The sequence below is a fragment of the Phragmites australis genome, chromosome 23 (assembly GCF_958298935.1).
Source record: "Phragmites australis chromosome 23, lpPhrAust1.1, whole genome shotgun sequence".
Taxonomy (NCBI): Eukaryota; Viridiplantae; Streptophyta; class Magnoliopsida; order Poales; family Poaceae; genus Phragmites; species Phragmites australis.
In genome coordinates, this window is record NC_084943.1 from 6469393 (window position 1) to 6494703 (window position 25311).

The 25311-nt window shown below is 41.5% G+C and overlaps 2 protein-coding genes and 1 pseudogene across 2 annotated transcripts; 2 read left to right on the forward strand and 1 right to left on the reverse strand.

The window, feature by feature from the left end:
- Positions 1-1428: 1428 nt before the first annotated feature.
- Positions 1429-2774, reverse strand: LOC133906695 (protein ELC-like). The gene has a single exon (XM_062348667.1). The coding sequence runs from the start codon at positions 2622-2624 to the stop codon at positions 1644-1646; it is 981 nt and encodes a 326-aa protein (XP_062204651.1). The 5' UTR covers positions 2625-2774; the 3' UTR covers positions 1429-1643.
- Positions 2775-5461: 2687 nt separating this feature from the next.
- Positions 5462-6417, forward strand: LOC133906577 (chaperone protein dnaJ 49-like; annotated as a pseudogene).
- An 11340-nt stretch (positions 6418-17757) lies between these two features.
- LOC133906668 (probable carboxylesterase 16) lies at positions 17758-21973 on the forward strand. The gene is made up of 2 exons (XM_062348636.1): positions 17758-18724; positions 21113-21973. Exons 1-2 carry the CDS (start codon positions 17943-17945, stop codon positions 21648-21650), a joined length of 1320 nt encoding a protein of 439 aa, XP_062204620.1. The 5' UTR covers positions 17758-17942; the 3' UTR covers positions 21651-21973.
- The last annotated feature ends 3338 nt before the right edge of the window (positions 21974-25311 follow it).

Below are 25311 nucleotides of genomic sequence, written 5' to 3' on the forward strand. Positions count from 1 at the left end.
CCATCGTATGTTGGATGGACGACACCTTACTGTCACATATCCAACGGGCAACACCTTATGGGACCCACAGCACAACGGGTTAGAAATTAAATACATTGGTCGACGTGGTGTCCACATCAACTTATCGTTGTTGTCACTCGTTGGATGGGTGACCACCTTTTCATACTGAAAATAAACTTTTACTGTTGCATGCATACCGAAAAGGAAAAGCTTTTGGACTTTTACATAGTTGCATGTAGGCATGTTCATGCGCAATCCGGCCTGAGGAACCCGACCCGACCCAGCCTGAAAAAGCCTGACCCGATCCGACCCGACCAATGGATGGGTCGAGCTTGGGCTTCAAAATATAGGCTCGCAGTTCCAGCCAGGTCGGGCTCGGGCTTCAAAACAGGCTTAAAACCCAAAATAAAATCTGAAAAACTCAACCCGATTCGAAAAAAATCCAAAAAAACCCGAGCTGGACCGGAAAAAATCCAATATCAGATAGGCTCGGGCTTAGCAACCTAGCTCGACATCAGGCTCACGCCGGGATCAGGCCTGTGGGTTTCTTGTTGGGCTTTTCAAAACCCAACCCAAAACCCGACTGGCCCGATGTTTGAACCGAACTACTTGCATGCATGCATTGTACGGGCGACACATTTTGCTTTTGGACTTTTGCATACTGAAAAGGCTAGCAGTGAAAAGGTATCACTTGTTGAATGGGAGACACATTTTCCATTAGCCCCAGCAAAGATGTCACCCATTGGTTGGATGACAAGTTGTCGTGGATGCCACGTCGTCTATTTTTTACCGTTATGCCATTGATCCTATAAGGTGCTGCTCGTTGAATGAGCGACAGCAAGGTGTCGTTCATCTAATATGTGACGGTAGTCTTGATGTGCAATATTTTTAAATGATCGTGTATTTTTTAAAATATTAAAAAATAAATATATATAAATAAAAGAAATTCAAGGGTTAAACACATGATTTACTAAGGGCTGCACACCAAAATCCTAGAATTAATCAAAATTATGTTATTCAGGTAGGATTTCAGATGTCTCATGACTCAAGCCCGTTTCTAATTTCTTGGAAGTCGGTTCGTCGCTGTAGATGTACCGGCAAAATGATGTGTCGCAGTATCGGTGGTTCTGGAGGAAAACGGTGTATTGACGTAGCACATTTCCATATCCTTATCGTCGTATCTAGTGGTCAACAGCATTTGTACTCAGCCTGATCTTGCCTACAATTCTGAGCTGCGGGGAACTGTTCAGGACTCGTCTAGGAGAAACTGATCTTACCCATCACAGACACTAGCTGTAGTGGATATGCGTAGAACAAGAGTATTTTTTAATCATTGCTGGTACTATATTATTTACAACTATAAAACGTTGTGCCGATGAGGCGTAATTCATTGGACTGATCATGACATATCTCAGACGATTTTCAGAGTTCAGTGTCAAAATTAGGGAAAGCGAAGAGTTCATTAGGTAATGGAACTTCCCCAAGGAAAATGACAAGTATTGAAAACAAGGTGAATACAAGATCAACCACGACTATAATAATGTACGGTGTGTACCAAATAAAACAAAATACGAAAGATGTTCTGTACGACATAATACTAACTAAAGTAAAATCATCACTACTTAAATATTTGTTCCTACATACTATCGATTGCTCAACGCGGTGGATGCTGCATAGCAATGGAAGAACTGCTCTCTCGCGAGGATCTTGACGCGCCTGATGTATTCCTGGAAGCTGAGCGCTCCATTCTCCAGAGCGTGGCCAAGGGCGTCCACGGCGTCGTCCACGGCGAGCTCCGACGCCTTGCTCTCCAACCACCGCGGCGCGTCTCCCGCTGCCGCCAGTGGTTCCAGTACGGCTTCGGCATCGGTCACGTGGCTTGCCTGCCGCAACCAGCTGCGCAGCTGGTCGCGATGGATAAGGCTGGCCGTCACGGCGCGCTCCAGTCGCATCCTCTCATCCTCGAGCTCGCGGACGGCGCGGCCCATGGCGTTGGCCCGTGCGCGGAGGCTGTCTTGCACCGAGGACATGCCATGTATGTCCTGGTCGACGAGGCCACGGAAGGCGGCCCTGTCCCTGTGCAGCCTCGCGGCCAGCACGTCAACCAGCGTCGTGTCCTCCGGCCTCGCTTTGGACGTTGTGACGTCGACGAAGCCGAAGGACGTCAGCGGGTGGCACATCCTCAAGGCCCCGACAAGGCTCCGCACGAGGCCGGTGAGACTGGAGCCCGGAACGCGCCAGTCGTCAAGGTACGGCAGCGTGCGGCGGACGCGGCCGGTGCGATGATCGACGAAGGGGTGGTCCGGGACGAGGGACGCCGGCGGCGCGGTGGGGAAGACGTAGATGAGGGGCGGCCGGAAGGGGTACTCCCTGGGCAGCCATAGGGTGAGGAGGAGCGGCGGCAGGGCGGGAGAGACGGCGAGGAGCCCTCGCGCGTTGAGCAGCACGGTGGACTCGCCGCGGTCGCTGGTGTAGGTGTCGACGGACGGCGACAGGGAGGGGAAGTCGTGGAGCACGGCGAAGACGTGCTGGCGGACGAGCCACCTGAGGTCCGGGTGCGCGTACGGGGCCAGGGCCGCGTCCACCAGCTCCACCGTGCCGGCACCGACCGCCGCCATCGCCATGATGCAGGCCCGTCTTTCACTCTCCCTTCAAGGCTTTAACCAACCCATTGACAACTTGTTGTTTACGTTTGAGACGAAGAAAATTGAGCAAGAGAAGTTCTCGGAAAGTTGTTCGGGCAGAAATGAGAAATCTTGACGCGGATACGCTGCCAAGTCTCCAGTGGATTTTAAGGTGTTCAGACCGTGAAAGCTACCATTACCTGCGTCAGTTGTTGAAATGTTCGGTTGCACAACGGACAGGTGGACTTGATGGCAACAAAAGTGACCAGGACATCGTGGTTGCCGTCACAACGACAATTACTATGTATCCATGTCGACATGGAAATAGATTTTTTTCAATTTTTTTAAAAGACAGAAGCTATCTAAACAGCTAACTTCTTGTTTCAGTTTTTTGACTTTTGACTGACTGAGAAAATGTTTGTGGTTGAAATAAACTAAAAACTGAAAAGAAGATTCTAACCGGCTTTTCTAACTTTTAGGTGTGCTAAAAAGCTAAAAAATTAATATAAAAACCAACAACTAAAATTCAACAGTCAGAGTCGCTTTCTCAACTAGCTAGAAGCTCTAAAGCCACATCCTATCTAAACGGTCCCAATAGAAACCGACGCTAGAAAGAAGAAGTTGGTATAATCTTAATTTAAGCCTAGCTCAATTAGTGAGTGAGTGGTAAATTGTACCTTACATATTTAAGGCCTCTTTAGCTTTGAATTTGGTTACATAATTTCTTCTTAATTTAATTTAAATCTAAACTGTAAATGTGCTAATGTATTTAGTGTCTATCACCTCATCCAGCCTGTCCAGAATCCAACGGTCCCCTCATCCCGCAACATGCATCATACGGTGCGCGCCGCTCACGCCGGCCTCTATGCCTCCAAAACATGAGGAGGAATCGCGTCGTGCGGCTACTTTCCTACGTGCTGCTGGAGTGGATCCTCATTGTGCTCCACCTTGCCAATAGCGTCTTCTCCTACCTCGCATCCAGGTTCGTCTCCTTCTCCGACCTGGGTAGGATTTTGTGCTTAGCAGCAATTTTGCATTTGAAACATTTTGCTACCCCGTCTCTCTCTCATACTGCGCTGACCTGGACAGGATTTGTGCGGAGTTCGCCGCCCCCGAGGTGAGTATATATGGCAAATAGTAGTTCTTCTGTCCCCCAGGTACGTACGTGCGCGTACCTAGTCACCGGCGCTATTTGTCCGCTGCGCTCCGCTAAAGGAGGATTACCTCTAGGGCTTGTTGGTTTCGTGGAATTTTTTTTTGTTTGTTTCAGGTATTTCATTTGTTTTTGGTGGGTGGTGGATTTGTGATTGATTGGATCAGGGAAGCTCGCAGGAGAAGTAGGAGATAGAGGAACTTATGTCCCAGCGAGGGGCACGCTAGGAGACCCGGCCGGTCCAATAGCTTCGGCAGTCACCGCGGAGGTGTAGTTAGCGACGCAGGCAAGGGCGGTGGAGGGGCCTCTGGCCAGGCTCCCCTCTCATCCAACCGTAGGCATGTTACTAGTTGATTTTCATTTTGTGTTGTGCTGTTGATTTGATCTTGGCAGGGAAGATATGGTTCTGATGGGACTTTTGGATCTCGATTGTAGCTTCAGGAAGCTTGGCAATGGCCATTGTCGGGGGTCATTGTTAAGGATCTCGATGGCTCTTTGGCTTAGCTAGCCTATGCTTATGGATTCACGTCTTTCAAAGGTCGCTTTTGAACTTTCAGGCTTCGGAGTAACCATCTCCTAGAGCCATATCTTCGGAAGCCTCTATCTCCCGGAACCATGCCTCCCGAAGCCTCCACCTCCCGAGACCATACCCCTCTGGAGTCCCCATCTCTGGGGCTCGGGTAGGCTTTCCAAAGGCTACAGGGTGAGTCATCAAGCCTCAAAAAAGATTTATCAGAAGAGGAACGCCGATCATCCTTTGTCTACAAAGAAGTGACCGGCATTAAGTACCTATGCTAGTGGACTCCGTCCTGACACCCCAGTACAATAGAGGTTATCCTGACACTCCTGCCAACGCGACGCCAGGCCGCAATTGGCGATCGGCTCACCCCTCAGGGTGCAAACAGCACAATAGTTACCATGATTGATATTTATCTTCTATGTAAAGTGAAAATTGTTATACAGGATAAGATCATGTAACTCGGTCGGGTCTTAGATATTTTGCACATAGCGATAACTTGCACGTTAACCTAAGTATAACCCTATAAATAAAATGTCATGGTCGTCTGAGAGAGAAGATGACAACACACAGAATATAGAGGTGTACAAACACAAAATCACATTGTAATACTCCTCTGAAACTGATCTATTTTTTCTACTATCAATACATTTGTAATATTTCTTTCTCTTAAACTTCATCTCCAAACTTAAATCTCCTTTTTAAAACAAACTCTTGCAGTACCTGCTGAGACAAGAGACAAGATCATCTCGGAGGGTGGTGGACCAGCCGGACAACACCGGCTTCCAGCCAGGTCCCATCCCGAGACCCCTCCAGACGCCGGCGCGCCCGCCACCCGCACCACAGAATGCGGCAGCGCACGTTCCCCTCCCGCACCACGGCCGCAGCACCATGATGAGTCGAAAGCCCTGTTATGCTATTGTGGATTACGATTGAGGAACGATGCGAAACATGACTTGATTAGTGTTGTTTTGATTTCATCAGTGGTGCACTCTGTTTCGTTTAGTTCGTATAGCTCTTGTGACTGTCTGTTGCTGTAGAAAATCTGTCAAATAGTTTGTTTTTGGCAATGCTTTAATCATTTTATATACCTATTAGTCCTAACAAACATTGTATTCTTGCTTCGTAGTCATAATTTGGGTTTCTGTCCTATTTTGTCCAGTCGTAGGCTGATTGCACTCATGGATGGGAATAGTGTCGAAGCCTTGAGGTCTATCAGGCTTGCAAAATCTGTATTTGCATCTGGAGATAGTCAGTGTGCAAAAGAATTAATTAGAATTTCTCATAGATTGGACCCCAGTCTTCCACTTGATGTTTGTTGAGCCCAGCTGATAAGTTTGGGATCCTGAACGGTGGTTACTTGCCAAGACAAGACCAGGAAAGGCCAAGCCGAAAACCCAAGAACGTCAAAAGAATCTGTTGGTCCTTCTAATGTTGATCATGGTTACACTGAGGAGAATGTTAGAGTGGTCCAGGATATCATGTAGAAGGATTACTACGCAAATCTTGGACTAGAGAAGAGATGCTCTGTGGAGGAAATTAGGAAGGCCTACAGGAGGTTGTTACTGAAGGTTCATCCTGATAAGAACAAGGCTTCTGGGGCAGAGGATGCTTTCAAGTTGGTCAGAAAGGCTTTCAAGTGCCTAAGCAACGATCAGTCGCGTAAGACATGATCAGACAGGCACCATTGAGGACCAGGATTTTAATGAGCAATATTCCAATGTCATGAGGTGAGGAGCTGCAAGGCGGAGGAGGCAAGGAAGAAGTGGCTTCTATGACTACGAAGGAGAGTTTGATCCAAATGAGATATTCAGGTCCTTTTTTTTTATGGAACCCATGATAATCTGTTCCGATCCGTGCTTAGAATACTACAGATCAAGGGGAACAGGCAGGCAACAGCTGCAGAGAAGGGAGCAGACAACGCAGGGTGGGTCAGGCATAAATCTAACAAGGTTGATGCACCTTACAGTGGTATCGTTATTGGTTTTCTCAGACCTATTTTAGAGACGCATGCCAAGTGATATCTTGATGTGTTTAGGGGAGGACAGCTGGGCAGTGTGCGAACAAGTAGTGGGGGTGAACGATGAAGGGGTATTACTTTAGTGGTCATGGTGTATAATTTTCTCCCAATTTTATGGATCAGACTTTTATGGACTATTTTTTACCTGCTCTACAAATTTATACTAAGAAAAGACAATTCCTACCGATCAGGCTGCTCCAAGAAAATATAGAACTATTCTATTTGGTAAGACTTCCTCCATATTCAACTTGGATGCTAGATTTAGAGCTTTCCCAAACACCCCTTGAACCATTTTATATTTTCTATCCTTCCAATGACCATGCTGTGATGACAACAGAATATTTGCCTTGTGCTGTCTCGGTGTACTGTTGAATGCCGTGTGCTATTGTTTTCTTTTTTGCGATTTGTTAACGTTGTGTGCCTGTGCATGGTCGATCGCTTTCTTGAATATTTACTACTCGTGATGCAGGCACTATTATCTCCTTAGATTTGTTTTCAGAAAGCAAAAGAAATAACATAGTAGCTAAATTATTGTCAACCAAAGGACCATTGTGTCTTTATTTTCACTTGATTGGGTTTGGCGATAGAAGGCTTGGAGCTCACTCGTTTCTTGAATTTGCAGATGATAGTTTAGGGCAAAATATAATTCACGTGAATAAGGGTGAAGGAAAGTCATTGTAGTCTAAATATGTTATATCATGTTTCTCTGCATCTACGTTTTCTTAATGGGAACTCGAAGTTTTAACGAAACAGCATTCAATTTTCATCATTAATGTGGGTAGCACTTTCTCATGATTCACTGACCTGTGCTCCTGGAGGCTTACTTTTCAGCAGTGGTTTCTCTGGACAGGACAGCCGGAGAGCAAGGTCCATCAAAATGGAGCCAACTCTTCTAGAAAGCCATAGGCTGATGCAGATCCTGCCGGTTCGGCAGGGTTGCTCACAAGTTTGCTCAATGAACCATCTTTGTATTAGGGGCAGCCAAGTCCTAAACTATTTTTGTTTGACGGTACTCCTAAATGGTTGCAACGATGTTATTATTTAATGAATAAATCTCTCCATATTCTAACAAGTAAATGCATTTACTTTAAAAAAACTCACCAATTCCATAACATATTCTCACACCGTTAAGTCATGATTTGAAACGCCCCCTGCATCCCATTTCATGCAGGTCTCGCTGACTAGAAGGTTTGGCACACCAAATCAGATTAATGGACGGCTTGTGGGCAAGGTGGCAGTAGCAAAGGTACGTTGTTGTCGGTGTTGGGAAGTGCACCGCCAAGCGCCTACTCCGAGAGTAAATTTTATAAGATATCTTTAGAGAAACATCTCAATAAAATCTTCATCCACTTTATTCATCCTTATCTAACGGCATGCGAGCGTGCATACTTACATGGTGAAAAACATATGTCAACGTCCCACCAGAGTCTATATATGAGATCGAAATCTTATAAAATTTACTTCCGCACTCTCCATTCCTGTCCTAGACATGGATCAGAGCACATCCCATCATGATGGTTTGACTAGGAATTTTATCCCCACAGGAAATGGTAATTTTATACGGTAGCAGCAAGAGTTTGATGGACATGGAAATCATCAAAATTTCATCAATACACAACTTATTTTCTCGCCAACTACCTCCTCAAAATTTCATCACTAACCTCAACCCCATGCTTGACATGCACACGTACGACAGTACAACAGTTGAATGCAAAATGGATCCATGTACAAGGTGTATAATTTGACCCATGTGGGACACCGTACTCAGTAGGGTGCAGTCTACTATATACCCTTTCATTAATGTTGCACCATTTTATCTGCCAACTCCAGCTGCGTGAGCCATTCACGCACCAACATTTTATCTGCTTTCTTCACATGTTATGTGTCCTTCTGTTAATATGCTCTATCTCTATATAAATCCCCATTCCATAATGGTTCATCTCTTATTTGTACAATCTAAAACATATATATACCAATGGGATAGAATGGTTAGTAGTAGGCCACTTTGTCAATCAGCAATTAATCTTGTTCCACTGTTATTCTCAACTTAGGCCTCGACGATGAAAGGTCCATTAGGTTCATGCGATACTTGCATATAGTGTCTTTGCTTCGGAATGAGCGGCGTCAGGAAGAAAACGTGGTACATGGTCCTTGCTGCACCAGCATGACTCCTGTGCACTGCAGCATCAGCAGGCCATCACAAGCTTCTGACCAACCAAGCGCGGAAATATAATGGAGTAATCCGCTACAAGCCACCTGCAGGCACTTCGGTCATTGATAAGTATGAGCAAAATCGCACAGCTGCAACTATCACAAATGGTAACTTGCTCAGTGTAAAGACCATGTCTTGATAACTTGATTTAGATGCCGGTTGATACCACAATAAAAGGTAAACATGTTCAGCGCAGATGAATGGTGGAACATATATAGTATCGAAGTGGCGATGACGCGTTGAGTTTCAAGCATCGTCTTGTTTACAATGCTGACGAGTGAGGTTGATTTTATGCAAGTCAGCTCGGAAAAGAATTTACATCGACTTACAATTATGACATAATCGCTCAATCCCATCCATCGATTTGGGTGTGGCACCTTTCACAAATCGATATGTTAGCGCAAAACAAATTCATTTCATATCCTTTCCTTTCCTTTCTTTGATGCAAAATCATAGAATCAACGCCCCCTTTTTTCCATAGTTTTCGTTTCCAGAAGTACGCCCCATCCTCCAAACACCAAAAACATAAATACAATCATTTTGGTTGAATCGAAAAATTAAAAGCCCATTCCATTTGGGTGTCACATGCGTGCGCCTCCGTGCTCTCTTATCGCTGGCAGCTGTGGGGCGCACACTGCCAGGCACCCACTCCTTCCCATCCCTAACATGCGCCAGCTTGTCGGTGAAGCTCCAATGCACCCACCATGTCATTGGAACCGGCTCCTCTACTCCTCTAAGGTAAAGAAGGAGAGGCACCAGGTGAACAAGGATGGTGACTCTCGTTTATGGATAGAGACATGAACATGGACACATAAACACTAATTCTGCAACCAGTGATAGTGTATCTACCCTACGAACAGTGATCTAACAAACCATATCTAGCGACCTGTAATTTACTGTAATTTACCGTTCACCTAGATATAGAATATTGTCCGTGTCACTGTTCACCAATGCATTTCCTTCTCTACATCAGAGGAATTATTATCTGACGTAAGGAGGGAAAGGCACCGGGTGAATCGTGATTGTAACTTTCATCTATGAGCAAGATGTATGAACAGTAATTTCACAAACATCGAACGTCCTGTGACCATTTGACTGATAACAGTAATCCAGTGAACAACTATTTACTGTAAATTACTGTTCACCAAGGCATTTTATTGGGTTGGGGTAAACGTGTTCTTCTAGTAATATGCTCTATCTATATATCAGGGAGCTACAAAATTGGATTGGGTAAGCTGACACTAAAGCCATCCAGCCCAGCCCACATAGCTTCCCTCCGCCTAATTTTTTTTATTTTTTATATATTTTAAAATCCAAAATTTGTAAATATATTTATCTGTTTTGAAATTTTACAACTCTATATTTATGTGGTGACGATTCTCACCCTGCTCAACACGGATCGACGCGCTACTGCTTCAAGATCACTCATCCAAGTTAGTACGCGTCAAGATTGCGCCTCCAACTCGATTCCCCTACTAATTCCAGGGTGTCCATGCGGGGAGGTTGCCTGCAGTGCACATGGCCATACATGAGGTAAACCCCCAAATCACAATCTAATTTTGCTATTTGTCTCCAAAATTTTATCAAGTCGAGATATTGATTCTCCATAAAATGAAAGCACCGCTCAACACCAGATTGTCAATTATGATGTTAATTTTGTCACAAAATATTGACTAGCATCGTCATACATACCTTTACTTTCATCACAAATAACCAGGGGTGAAGCCTTAGCAGTGACTTGTTATGACAAATATTGGGTGTCACTGAAACATAGCTACATGTGTAGAGTTGCTATCTTTTGACAAAAAAAAAACTGATCGTCACATAATGGTTTGGCAGAAATATATACAATATATACAATAAGAAATGTAGTTGAAAAATAATAGTTTGAAATAATATAATAAAAAACCCAATAGTTCGTGTTGCTGATCCTTGGCAACGGCGCCAGAAAGAGCTTGTTAACGCTAGTTATGCGTAGAATAAAAATATCACAAGTACATAGATCAATTGTAGCACTTTTCACCTGATGTATTCCAAAGTTATCGTACCCACAAATATCAGCAATCAAACTAGATAGGGATTTACTTTAAACTAACAAACTAATTCTATTCATAAAAGCAATTGCATATAAGGATAATGTTGTTAATGGTTACGATGGTATTTAAACATAAATATTAAAGAACGGATAGATCTCCAAGCCTTAGCTAGATATACAATAAATACTATCTCGGTAGCAAAGAGTTATGGTTAATAGCATAAATATATCAATGTATAATATATGATCAGCTTCTTTAAACCCATTAATTTCTCTCGATTATCACCTACTAGTCCCTCGTGGTTTGCCTCCCCAGGTGTCACGTAGGAAGGGTATGCACAGCTACAACTGTTCATTGAATATGAGCTTGAGAAGATTAGTTTGTGGCCAGTTTACCTAGCTCAGCTCATATATTAATTATCATGCTAATTTTTACTAATCGATCTAATAACCATGATTTAATCTATCAGCTAGCCATCTAATTGCAAACTAGACAAAGGATAAAGAACATGCACGATAATTAGGATCGAAAAGGAATACAGGATCGCAGATCATAAATATAAAAGCTATTGGTACTTCATAAAGCATAAGATACAATCATTGTTGTAATACCTTGATCGGGGTAGTCCAACTCTGAACTCCGATCGAATTAGAGCCTCGTGGTCTAACTAGATCATCTAAACTAGGCTAAACTAGTCTAGATAACTAAAGCTAAAGTTGAAGGCGTTTTGCCGAGATTTGCTTTGCACTTCAGATCTTTTATGTTGAAATGTCGAGAGGATCATCTATGTATAGTGCTAGGAGTCGACGGCCGCAAGATGAAGATTTCCCCTGGTTGCCGTGTGGCACAAGGTGAGGGTGCCGCACAGCACCAGTACTCTCCTGCCATGTCAGACCACGCCCAACTCATAGGTTGTAGCTTTAGAAAGGCTTGTATGAGGGGAAGGTATCTCGATCTTGAATGTGCCGAGGTGGGCTTTGATTGGTAGTGCTGCGTGGCTCCATGGATCGTGCCACACGGCATCACCAGGGTTTGGCCCCAAGTGGCCCACTTCCTGTAGATCAATGTCTGTCTTCCCGCAGAGTCTATTTGTGTATGATTTTATCATCTTTTCTACTGATTTTTGCAAGTTATAACCAAACGACATTGTACATGAATACCATCAAATTTAGCATTAATAATTAATAATAATGATGAATAATTAGTAATATATTAAGATAATATGACGCTAATAGATGTGTATAATAAGGGTCATCAATATCCAACGGTGGTACTTTAAAATCTTAATCAGAATCCACCAAATTAAGTGCCGGATTTTTTTGCTTTATTGCAAAAATTTCTAAGATATTTATCTTTTTCTAGTCACAGTGGTAGAAGGGTTATCTTCTTTTATTATATACTGGATAGATACTATTTCTATATTAATAATAGATGGAGCAAGCTCGTCTGCTTGCTCACTTTTCAGCAACACGTACTAATTAGGTTATACGAGCGGCCAATTTCAGTCACAGCCCTGGCAAAAATGTAAAAATAAACAACATATGCCACCATATTTATTAAAAGAGACAACATATCAGTATATTTATAAATCTAGCACTTGTATTCGGTACCAAAATTCCAAAAAAACCTTAGAGAGCGAAGCAGAAGGCGTTGAAGATGCTGTTTGTAAGTTTCGAGGAGTCTTACAACTATACTTTGAGACTACTGCAGAAAATTGTAATGACAAATCTAAGGATTCAGTGGGCGATGACGAATAAAATCTTCTTGAGACAATTGAGTAAGTTCAATTGTATAACTCATTTGGAAGCATCTTTAATTGATTGAGAGCATTCATGAACATATGATATCTTTCCTCATGAATTTTTTTAGATTCCTCATGAATTTCACAAAGAGCGATCCATATCTCATTGGTATATTCCGTACTACGGATTCTAAAAAAACTTTTTCATTAATTCTCTCAAAAATAGCATTCTTAGCCTTAGCATTCCATCTAACTTTGTTGATCGGTAAAAGGGTGATCAAATCCAATAGAAAACGGCTAGCCAAACTTCAGAAAAAATAGCTTTAAAATAGCTCGCCATGTGAACTTTCCAATAGACGAAGTTTTTTCTATCTAACCTTGTCATGCTACTTCTATTCCCCGGGATCATTGCTCTAAGATTTAAAACCTAACAAGAGCATTACTAATAAATTAGTACATCGTATTATAATAAATGATCATTACAAAGTAACTTACTTTTTTACCTTATAAACTAGGATAAGAGATAATTTTATGAATTAGTACATCATATTAGAGGAATATTATTTAATTTTTTCAAATTTTTTGAGAATTTTTGTGAGGTCTTACAAAGTGCTAGAAGTTATAAAAGTAGCATCTTTTAGGAAATTTTAGTGTAAATTATACATAAGATTTTTAGATGAATCCAGTTAAAATGAATTTCGTATGAATTTTAGAGCATATAAAAAATCAACACATTTTTTTACATTTTTAGTTTGAGTTACACAAGATTATTAGTTTGCTACTGTTTTTTAGCGGTGGTTACTGTTCATGCACGTGCGGGACCAGGTGGCATTTTGACGGTGGCATCCGGTTGGATGGGAAAATGCAATTGCCCCCTAGGGAGGAGGATGGACGGGTGGGTAGAACGTGGGGTAGGGAAGGGCATGCAAGCAGAATAAAGAGGAGTAGGAATTATTACGTATTTTTTTAATAATAAAGATACTATTATTATTTTGGATATGGTTAAATTTTGGTAGTACATGCTACAATATTTTAGTATGTACGTCCGTATTTAGTAAAGTTGGTCTGAACACATACATCTATTTTTTGTTTTTGGATAATTAACATCAAGTGTTTAGAGCTTAATTTTTTCATCTCATGATTATTGTGTGACAAAAATCAAACACAATCTTAATAAAAATCCATCTATTCTTCTCCTTACACCCCTACTATATAAGCAAATTTATCAAAATATATAAGCAAAATCATATGATAAAAAGTAAAAATAGAACCGTACGAAGGTAAATCATACCCATACGTTTTGTAAAAAAAAAAAGACAAGTGTGAATAAAAAAAGTAGAATTTATCAAATACAAATGTATATATTTTCTAAACCGTGTATCTAATCTCTGATCCGCTTGCACGATTATAGTCCTTACATTTTTGTCAACAAAATAAGATCCATCTTGGTTATATTTTGATGTAATTTTTTGGACAGACACAAATTGCATATATCAGAATTGAAAAACTACTATACTAATCCAATTAAAATACTTAAGTGCTTTTCTAAAATTACCTATATTAGAACATTAAAAAACATTCACTTATGTAACTCAGTTATTCACTCTGTTTCAATGTATATCCATTCATACTCTTTTCACAACATCCACATCAGTACTTCACTTTATCAACCATCAGTCGGATAAGCAAGTTTTTTAAAGTAATGATCAAGTTTTCAAAAATTCATAAGCAAATTATAATGCACCTAGAAGCACATTTTATATGAAGTTGATGTTGAAAAAAATTCACTTTATCAACCATTAGTCACATAAGCAAGTTTTTTTAAAGTCGTGAGCAAGTTTTTGAAAAATCGTAAGTAAATTATAATACACTAAGAAGCACTTTTTTTATATGAAGTTGATGTTGAAAAAAATATCATCAAAATATACTCAACTGGGGTTTGGTTTTGAAGCTTTTATCGCATGAAATATAATGGTGCAATCGGATTTTAATTTAGATGCTCGGTTTAAAAACTATGATTTTTTAAAAAGTTTTGAAATGAAATTACATGTGAATGATCTTATCAATTTTATCAACTTTTTTTTCATGCATGTCACAGCACACCTGATGACATCCAGTGCCGAACCAACGGTCGATCCGAACGATGTGGCATGCACGTTCGGAATTTAATCTTTATGTATTATTTTCTGTATAAAAAATTAATAGATCGGATATGTAATCCGTATGATACTTGTTCAACTGTTTTATCTCAAATACCATGTCACGTGTTTGTATGCCAACAATCAAATGACTAGTAGCAAGACTCTTCATCTTTTCTTATATGTTCTCATATCCGTGTCACTTGTTTGTATGCAAATAATCTGATCATAAAAAACAATCGCCCCTTCACAGTCAGCAACTTCACTACCACTCTATTTATATCCTTACCCAAAAAATCTCGAAGTTTCTTACACATGGACAGATACTGTCGCATCCTTGACATGCTTGACAATTGACATCGAGTTAAATGCAAAATCCATCCACTTACATGGCATATAACTTCAGCAATACGTGACACTGCGATTGGCAAATTAATGCACTCCAGTACCCTTCGTTGATCCTTCATAATTTCATCTTCCAACTCAATCGTTCATCAATTGGCCTTTTCTGTTTTCTTCACATTCATATTGAGTGTCCCTTGTACTCTATCAAATATATACACATACCCCTGTATCTCTTATTTATCCTATCTAAAACATCTACATCTCCATGGTGAGCTGAAAAGATAGAATATTTAGTAGTAGGCCACTTGCATACATTTGCTTCGGAGCGAGTGGCATCAGGAGCAGAGACGGAACCGGTTCCTCTGCAGTAACTGCAGAGGGCAGTAGGGTCACTGTTGTGTAGGCCCAGACGCGGTGGGGTCTATGCATCAGTGACTACTATCCTCTGCAGTTACTGCAGGTGAGTCCTGTTGAGCAGAGACGCGGTGCCTAGTCCTTACAACACCGGCGCGGCCTGTACCGGTCACACGCGGTGCTAGTCCTTACAACACCGGCGCGGCCTGTACCGATCACACTAGCAGGCGGTCTAGTACTGAAATGGATTAGTAACACGAGTAATTAGGATTAGCTAGTTACCCGGTGGGAGCGATCATTTGTGTGCAACTGTCAAGAAAAAGATTTTTTATTTATCTTCCATGAAAATAACTAGTGCATCGCAGGGCTTCCCTTAGTCCCCTTCCATCCGTCCCTCGTCTTCACCGTCTTAATTGACCTAGTTTCACAATTTATGAATTTTTACACTATTTACAGAAAAATAATATACTAATAAAAAGGTATGAAGACATATACAAAATGTTCATGACAAGTGGTGCATATATATTTTCCCGTTGCGAAAAAATTATAGAATTAGCGCAGAACCCGTTGCGAAAAATTATAAAAAGAACCCAGACCATTTCGCGCGCCTCCAAGCTCCCGCTCCTAACCCAGCCCGGTGGAGCTCACACCACCAGGCGTTAATCAAAAATAAATTCTATAAGACTCTGTTCAGAAAAACTCTCGTAAAATTTTATCAATATCATCCGTCCATGATCCAATAATTAAGTTAAAAAATAAATAAATAATCACATATCATTAAAAAAATCTTTTATATAATCAAATTCTATAAAATTTACTTTTGACGCCAACCCCTTCCCGTCCCGGTGGCATGCGCCAGCTCGTCGGTGGCCGACCAGCGAGGGCCAAAACCGTCAACTCGTCATCGGATTAATCAAGCGGGAACTGGATCACTGGTTCATGTGCAACTGCTCGCTGTCGCTGGTGATGCGGCTTTACAATTATGTCCTACCAACGCCCACTACCGCGGTGAAGGCAGCATCTGCTCGCTGTCGCCGTGTCGCAGGGGTGGGGAGGAGCCCCGCAAGGCGCACGAGCAAAAGCTACCCAATTGTGCCTGCGAAAGAACCGGTGGCTTCTTGTATTTATCTTTTGGATTTTTCTTGGCAGATTTATCTCCTTTTTAACTCTGGTGATGATAAGGTTACTATAGCTTAGTTTATTTTTTTAATAGGAGCTTTAGTCTTTAATAGGATATACCCTAAGTGATGGTGTATTCTAGCCACTAGTGAGTTCATTAGATACCTAATGTATCATAAGTGGGTCTATCTTGTTGGCTCTATCACAGAAGAAAGCTAATCTCTTTGAAAAATATGATTTCTCATAGTTTTATAAGAACCGATATGGTTTAAAAAATTTAAACTAACGATTAATATGAGAAAGCCATTTAAGGTTAGTAATATTGGTTTTTTAAATCCAAACTCTTAGATCAGCTACAGTGTGGGAAAAACATCGACTGAAGAGAGAAATCTTAGACATTGATTTTATAGCTCTCTAAGCTGAGTTAAAAATAGTTACGAAGAAAGTAGTCCCTCTTATTAGTATGTTTTCAATCCCTCCCCCCGCGCCTAGCTTGATTGAGACGAGCTGTCATATTTTATTCCGGAATAAGCCCCACATTGCTTTCAACATTGACGCTGCACACTACGATGAAAATGCAATTAAAGCATCATTGGGATGTGACAGTAAGATGAATTTTGAAGCCTCATCTACGCTGTGGCTGGCCTTACTATACCCTAAGTCTTCAAGTATTTCATCCTCAAATACACACATTTGAATATTCTTTAACATCATTCCTTTTCCTTCTTATATTGCAAGAAATTTCAACACATAAATTGAGCATCAATAATTTTATTAAGAAATTTCATCAACTAAATTAGGCATTAATAATTCTTCACATAATTGTTGGATGGCATTTATTCCTCTTATCCTGGCATGCGCTCATACTTCATATTATAATAAGAGGAAACTTTCTATGTGTAATAAAATTTGCTATTTGCACGTAAAATATAGGTAATGATTTTTTAGTTGCAAGATAGTATCATTTAAGATTTGTTGACATAGTTTTAGCTTCAAGATACATACTGGATCTGAAGTTTGTATGATAAAATAAAGTGGTTTAAATTTTTATTTTTAATCTAAAATAAAAATTAAATGGCTCAACTAAATACTCTCAATTCATCTATAACTCTAGATCTAAAATTTCTTAGAGCTAGATTTGACTAGCTTCAAAAAATATTAGATCTAGAGCTGTATCAAATAAAACTTCAGTATTGTTTATATAGGCTTAATGATCTATTTGCTCTATCGTAGTCTTAGGGTTCATCTTTTCTCTTTTACCAGCACATACGTTATATTGAAGATGTCTATTTTTTATATATTTGATCTAGAATAAATTTATAAAATTAGATAGTTAATATTTTTATTTTTTTTCCACGTCGTAAGATAATACTGTTTAAAAGAGATATCACTCATACTCAATGCCTGGATGTGGTACACTCAGTAGTACCCCAAGCAGCATGCCCCAGTTATCTACTCCCTCCACAGCTAGCTAATCACCCCTATCAACACACCTAAGCACACACCAAATTCCAAAAAGACAGAAAGAAAAAGGGCAAAAGGAAAAAAAAAGAAAGCCAAGCCACCATCCAAATGCCACCTGCCATCCATGGCAGCATGGCACCACCACCACCCCCTGACGCTCACTGATCTGACCCACCACCTTACTGAGCTTACTCCTTCTCCGGCGAGTCGCTGACAGCCATGCCCCCCGTCGGCGTCCAGCTCCACAGCCTCCTCTTCAAGCTCCTCCTCCGCCGCCGCCTCTCCTCCCTCTCCGCCTCTGCCTTCGCCTCCTCGTTCGGCGTCTCCTCCCGCCCCGCCGACTACCGCCCCTCGCCGCCCTCCAACCCGTCCTTCTCCCTCGCGTCCCCCGACGCCGTCGCCACCAAGGACCTCCACCCGGACCCGCTCTCCTCCCTCCACCTCCGCCTCTTCCTCCCCAACCCCCACCACCACGCCGCCGCCGGCCCTCCTCCTCCTCCTCCTGCCCTCCGTCGGAACTCCTTCCCCCAGCACCACCGTGACGGCGACCACGTCGTACCGGGCCAGGAGCAGCTCTCCCGCCGCGTCAGCGCCATCTTCCACGGCGTCGGCGTCTCGCCCGCGCCGGCCGCCCAGGCGGCGCGCGACTACGGAGGGTACCTCCCGACTCCCGCCGCGCGGTCCGCGAGGAAGCTGCCGGTGATCGTGCAGTTCCACGGGGGCGCCTTCGTGACCGGCGCCGCCGACAGCGCCGCCAACGACGCCTTCTGCCGCCGCGTCGCGCGCCTCTGCGACGCCATCGTGGTGGCCGTCGGGTACCGCCTCGCGCCCGAGAGCAGGTACCCCGCCGCCTTCGAGGATGGGGTCGCCGTGCTGCGATGGATCGCCAAGCAGGCTAACCTCGCCGTGTGTGGACGGACCATAGCCAAGGGGGGCAGCGCCGACTCGTTCGGTGCGGCGATGGTTGAACCGTGGCTCGCCGCGCACGCCGATCCGTCCAGGTGTGGTTTCATCTTTCATGGGGTCCACTTTGGTTGATTTTTTTAATGATTTTGGTGAGGCGTATAGAGATGCAGTTATTGGTTATTGAGAATCTAGCATTCTTCGTAGGCATTGCAAGATTTATTAGTTCTACACCTTATTGATGCTTTATTTTGGTAGCCTGGCAGGTGATGATGATGTTTGTGTTTAATTAATAGGTGAGCGCAACATAGTTGATTTCCTTATGTGCGGAGTTGCATTTGAGAACCTTCAATGCGTGCGATCAACTTCAAGAAATGCCTTGTTTCGTAGTGGAGTAATGAGTGCATGGATCTGCTTGTTTTGATATATGTTTACTTCTGTTCTGATTCTTGAATCTAGCTTATACGAGCATTTCTTGAAGGCAATCAATATTGATTCTCAATAAGCTGTGCAGTTCATCTGAATGTAGGTGTGAACAGTAGAAACTTATGAACGATGCTAACTGAACTAAAAATATGTTTAAACAAGTAACGATTAATTTTCAGATCAGATCCAGCTTCTTCCTTGTTAAACCTTGAGTTTAAAAGATTAAATGTTCTGACGTGAAATAGGATTGGTCTAGATCAATGCAACTGAAATCGATATAACCTGTAACAACAGCAGCAGACCAGACACTGTGATGCCATGTTCTAGTATTTCCCTGCATCAATGCTACTTGGTCTCAGGATCAATGCAGATGCATTCTGGATAAGGTGATTTCAGTCTTACCTGTAGTTAGTGTTCGTGCAACAATGCCAAGAAGGAAAGTGTGCTAACCAGGAGAGGATGGACAGAAAATATTTGGAGAGGCATCAGGTTTTGATACGGCCACTGCTCTTGTAGGGGGAGCGGAGGAGCAACACAACTACACAAGTTATGCTGGCACCACTGACCATATCCGGGCTTTGAGATCAGGAGGGAAGGAGACGCGGGCCATTACCAGTAGCCATTGAGTTTGGTTTGAGAAAAAAGGAATATAGGAGTTACATTGGTCAGAGGGAAATATGACATTGAAGCCGACATGAAACAGGGTGAGAAGAAAGGGGGTGCTGGACAAGGAATAGCATTGTTTTTGGGGGTATGGGCATTCTTAGCTCAGTTTATTTGTTCACAGTCACTTTATCCAATTGTGCTGTTGAGATCACAATTAGCTTAACATACTAGTTGATAACTCTGACAATACTAGCCTTTTCAAACCCACGGGCGCTTCAGTTCAAAGAAAAACACGGGTGGGCTATGACACGAGCTTGCTTTGTGTTCAATTGCCATAAAGCTATTTTGGAATAAATAACCTATCCGGAAAAGGAAAGAATCAAACTAGTTCTACTGAGCATGGTGGTTGGCAACTCTGTCAACAGTTACGATTTAGTGTTATGCTAATATATGATGTATTTTTATTTCACTCATGACTTTGATTATTGCTTTTGATATTCAGAAACAAAGATTGACATGAAGCATAACCTTTTTATAAGAAGAAAAAATCATCTACACACTCTGAAGGCTAAATTTCAATGTAAAGATGTCCAAATAGGCTGTGCCTACTGGGCCAGCCCGAGGCACGATATTGTAGGCACGGCCCAGGCACCGCCCGGCTGAGTCGGGCTGGCACAAGCCTAGCCCGGGCCGGCACAGGCACGGCCCAGCTAGGCACGATCTGGGCCGGTACGCATGGGTCTGGTTATTTTCTATTTTCTATATATTTTTTAGTTTTAGACTATTTTTTTATCTATTTTCTATATTTTTATCATATTTTTATCTATATTTTTTAATTTTTTAGCTATTTTTTATTTTATCAGGCTGACTGGGCCGATGGGCCGGCCGTGCCGTTGGGCCGTAATCGTGCCTGGGCTGGCCCGACACGGCACGGTGACCAACGGGCTGTGCCGTGGGCCGAGGGGGAGGCACGCGGGCCGGCACGGCACGGCCCGTTACAGTAGTCGGGCTGTGCTGTGGCTGGACCGTGCCGAGCCATGCCCGTGCCGGGCCGGCCTGAGTAGCCCATTTGGTCATCTCTGTTTCAATGTAAACTTTTCTGAGCATTATTCAATATGTTGTGGTATTGTTTCATGAAAATAAAATGTTGTGGATCCTTGAAGAAGCAAGCTACTTTATCATCTTCGTAACATCATCAATCTAATGAATTAAAAGCTTCAGCACATCATTCCCTACATTTATTTGGCAACCTTAGTTGCATCAAGACAAATTATACACATTAGTTAGTTTTCTTGTTTAATATCCCTGATTGCATGTTCAAAGATTTTTTTCAATTACTTATAGAATTGTTATCATGTATTCATTAGTTTCCACTTGACATGTACCCATTAACAGATGCAGCTCTGAGCCTCTGGTTAAGGAGCATCTGACATGTATCTCCTTTTATGTAACAGGTGTGTTCTCCTTGGCGTCAGCTGTGGAGCAAATATTGCGGACTATGTGGCCCGGAAAGCTGTTGAGGCTGGGAAACTCCTAGAGCCCGTGAGAGTTGTTGCACAAGTTCTGATGTATCCGTTCTTCATGGGAAGTGCACCCACTCAATCAGAACTAAAGTTGGCAAACTCCTACTTTTATGACAAGTCAACGTGTTTACTGGCCTGGAAACTCTTCTTGGCTGAGGGTGAATTCAGCTTGGACCATCCAGCAGCAAACCCTCTCGTGCCTGGAAGAGGCCCTCCGTTGAAGCTTATGCCTCCAACCCTGACAGTCGTTGCAGAGCTAGACTGGATGAAGGATCGTGCGATTGCTTACTCGGAGGAGCTTCGCAAGGTAAATGTGGACGCCCCTGTTCTCGAGTACAAGGACACAGTCCATGAGTTTGCCACGCTAGACGTCCTGCTGAAAACGCCGCAGGCTCAGGCTTGCGCTGAAGATATAGCAATCTGGGTTAAGAAGTACATATCACTGCGCGGCCATGAATTATCTTATTGACCTGCCTTGATGAAATTTTAACCTGAGTGACCTACCTTAAGTCATGACCAGACCAGGATCTCCGTTACTTCATTCTCCACACCGGACTGTCATGGTAACCATTTGATGGGGGAGAAATTACCCATCAGTCCATCGGCTGAATGTTCATAGCGCTGAGATGAAGATATAGAATTACTCATCAGTGATGTTGGGTGATTGTTTCATGGAAATTCAAATTGCCCAGGGTAATCTGAGGTAATCCACGACCGGTCTGAGATTGTATATTTCCACGTTCTAATGTCATTTGAAGCTTTCATCTACTTAATTCCCCAGTTTTGTGTCCACTGATCTTCTTGACTGCTAGGCATTTGGCTGATTCCGTAGACTGCTCTTCTATGAATTGATGTTTGCTGCGGGGCGCTGCACTGCTCGTAAGATAAAGTTACTGGAAACTTTATCGCCTATGGTTGAAAATTGTTTTAAAAAAACTTGAAAGTTAATAAGTTACTAGCAAAGAATATTGAATTTATGTGGTTTAAATTTAATACAACAATCTTATATTAAGAAAGGTGATTTTTTAGATAATGGAAAAGAGAAATGTGATGTCTACCGATTTTATTATAACGAAGCTCCAATTTCATCCTCTACCATAAAACCCGATATTTAGATCCCTCAAGTTTGAAAATCAGTGCAGCTCTTCTCCCACCTTTGTCCAAAATCGGACAAGCCCTGAACATTAACAAATATAAGTATGCATTCTGTAAAGCTGGTAAGCGTAGTGGCTATATTTTCTTTCAATGAAGCAGGCCCAAAGCCTTTGGTCGATAATGTGTGGTAACTCCTTAACATTCAATTTTTTTTTTACCATGACGAGGTTATTCTCTCTTAACATTTTTTTACAAATTTATCCTATTTAACACATATATTGGAAAGTATTAGCGATTTCCCTTCAGTAAAGTGCATTTTAGAATTTACCGCTCTATTGTCTCAATGGCATGTAGCTCTGTTTCTAAGCATGAATATATATAGAGCCGAAAAATCTATACTTCCCAACGTATACTTAGCAGGTGATCTCACATTGCCATGAAACAAATAAGGCAGGAGCTCTGTCAAACCTGGCTTCAACTTGTCACTAGTTCAATGTTCGTGCGGTGCAACTGTATTCAGTTGTTTCGAATGCATATCCTACTATTACGATAGTATATCTCTCTAAAGATAATATATATCATAGCGATATTCTTAATTTTTTAATCATAAACAAACAAAAATATTAACCACTAACTTTCATGAGCATCAGAGTGAAAAATCATGCACCCATTTAGACTAAAAAAGAGAACAACAATGTATATTTTCTTGCTTCTTGAAAACCCAAAAGAGAACAAACCATATAGAAAAAACATGAACTAAAGAGTTTTTATATTAGCCCATCCAACTACCCGGATACCAAGGCATGAAATAGTGTTTCTATAAACTAACCTTCACCACAGTGTTTACCAAAACACTAATCAAATTAGAAGCAGACCAATCCAAGGAAAATATGAAATAAAGATTTAATTCAGATTTTTAGCACATCTAAGCCTACAGCTATTTGTATTTTACAATTTTTCACGCTACACAGGCTGATGCAGTTGTCCTAGTTGTTGATGCCTCTATAGGCTCATTTGAAGCAGGTATGGGTGTTAATGGGACTGGACAGACAAAGGAGCACTCACAACTTATTAGGAGCCTCCCCTAAAAAATCAAGAATAATTTTGCTATGAAATTAGCTACTCATTTGAGCTGGGCCACTCATCAGCCATTGCAATCCACTCAAAATATCCATTTCTCTTCTTAGAAGGTAAATTGAAATTTACGAACCAAAATCGGGAAGAAGATTCGATTGAACATACCGACTCTGGAAGGCACCTTTGGACTGACATTACATCTCTCATCAACCATCACTCCCACCATTAACCACACTAATTCATTAATCGTTGGTATTTACCGTCTATTTCAAATGCATGGCTTGGAGTGAATTATGCACCTCATGATGACAGCTAAAAATAGTTATACATGTTATAGAAGTACAGGTCTAGACCATTATATTGGCCATATAAATTCAGTCGCCACCAGTTGCAAAAGACAGCTAGCAAATATTATATCAAGTGTACAAGTGCAATTCATCATACAGTACCTCCCTCAAGGGCCATCACTATCCTTCTGTGAGCAAATCCTAACAGCTGCAGGATTTATCGTACAGATAAGCATGCAGTGTCTTGAGTAGTGTCTTTTGTATAGGCTTTACATGATAAGCGCGAGTGTAGATCAACACAGTGGAAAGTCCATGATGTATAGATGAAATATTAAATAAATGGAAAAGGTCAAATGGACATCTACTAACAGGTAACAGCAGAGCATAAGAGCAAAACCGGAAATTGCAGAAGCAGAAGGTATACAAATTCTTGCCTTAGACAATTTTGGTCCATTAATCTATTCCATCTCATATGAACTCTTTTAAAAGTTCAAACAACAATAATAACTTCTTTAAGGACAGGGGTGTGCATGATGTGGTGACAATATAATCAAAAGTCATTTTTCTGCAACTTCATACCTTTGTTAATAGCTGAGCATATCCATTAGGAGTGATGCAACAACCACTGAGAGGATCACCCAATGATACACAAGGAAGTAAACTATCAGAGAGAAGAAAAATTTTAAAACCAATAAACAACACAAACAAACATGATCCACCACATACATACACCAGGAAGTTTTGATTCTATTACAGCCAGCAGTTCAATAAAAAAAGGTTCCTGAGAATTTTTAAAAACCTTCAGCGCAAAACTCATTTATTATGCTACAACATAATCAGGTACATAAGCTGTACACTTGTACTAATCCAATGTGTTTACAATAGAACATGACAGTTCATGCCCTCTTGGTAAAGGCATGCGCATCTCCCACATGTATTTTTGCAAGATTGAATTTGCAAATTATTCTACAGTTCCTAGATGAATTTATACAAAATGAAGTACTTCTCATTAACACAGCCTACTACAAATTGTTCTGTTCTTGTCAAACAAAAGCTTCATGAGACTGAACTGAAACAAAAGCTGCAGTTTTTCTGGATTCAACTACCACTGAATTGTTAATAATCCATAAGCCAACTATCATTTTAATCGTTTTACATACAAAAGATTATAGACCCAAAAAAACACTTACAAGAGCAGTGGACATATCTGAGAGAATAGATCAAGTGTGAGGTCTTCAGGATGTTCTTGCTTGTCATCCCCTCAGCGTTTGATACAGTAGCTCAAGATCGAACAATACTCATGCTGTGCATCCAAAGACCAGACATACTCATCAATCTCACAAGTGGATTATATCAGACTCAACCAAATTACATCTGACTTAATCGACAATTAAATCGATTAAAACAGAAGTAATTCTGACAGTCTCGATATATGTTTAACAAAGTTTAAGATCACAACATATACCGTTTACAACATAGTTTCATCACAAGATATAAACATAATACAAAAGTTTTAACTTTTATTATAGACCTTGTTTCAAGTTCTAGTTTCTACTTAGATCAGTATTTTCAAATGTAGTGGAAAGATATTGATAAAACAAAAGGCCAGTGACACCATGGTCCATAAGGCACCACCGAAACTAGCTCAGATATTCGATCTCTACTCCTAGC

What these genes read in the sequence shown, in the direction of transcription:
- LOC133906668 (XM_062348636.1), top strand. Translation starts at nt 17,943, where the DNA reads ATGCCCCCCGTCGGCGTCCAGCTCCACAGCCTCCTCTTCAAGCTCCTC. An exon ending in GCGCACGCCGATCCGTCCAG is followed by an intron (nt 18,725 to 21,112) that starts GTGTGGTTTCAT and finishes TTTATGTAACAG; the next exon opens with GTGTGTTCTCCTTGGCGTCA.
- LOC133906695 (XM_062348667.1), bottom strand. Translation starts at nt 2,624, where the DNA reads ATGGCGATGGCGGCGGTCGGTGCCGGCACGGTGGAGCTGGTGGACGCG.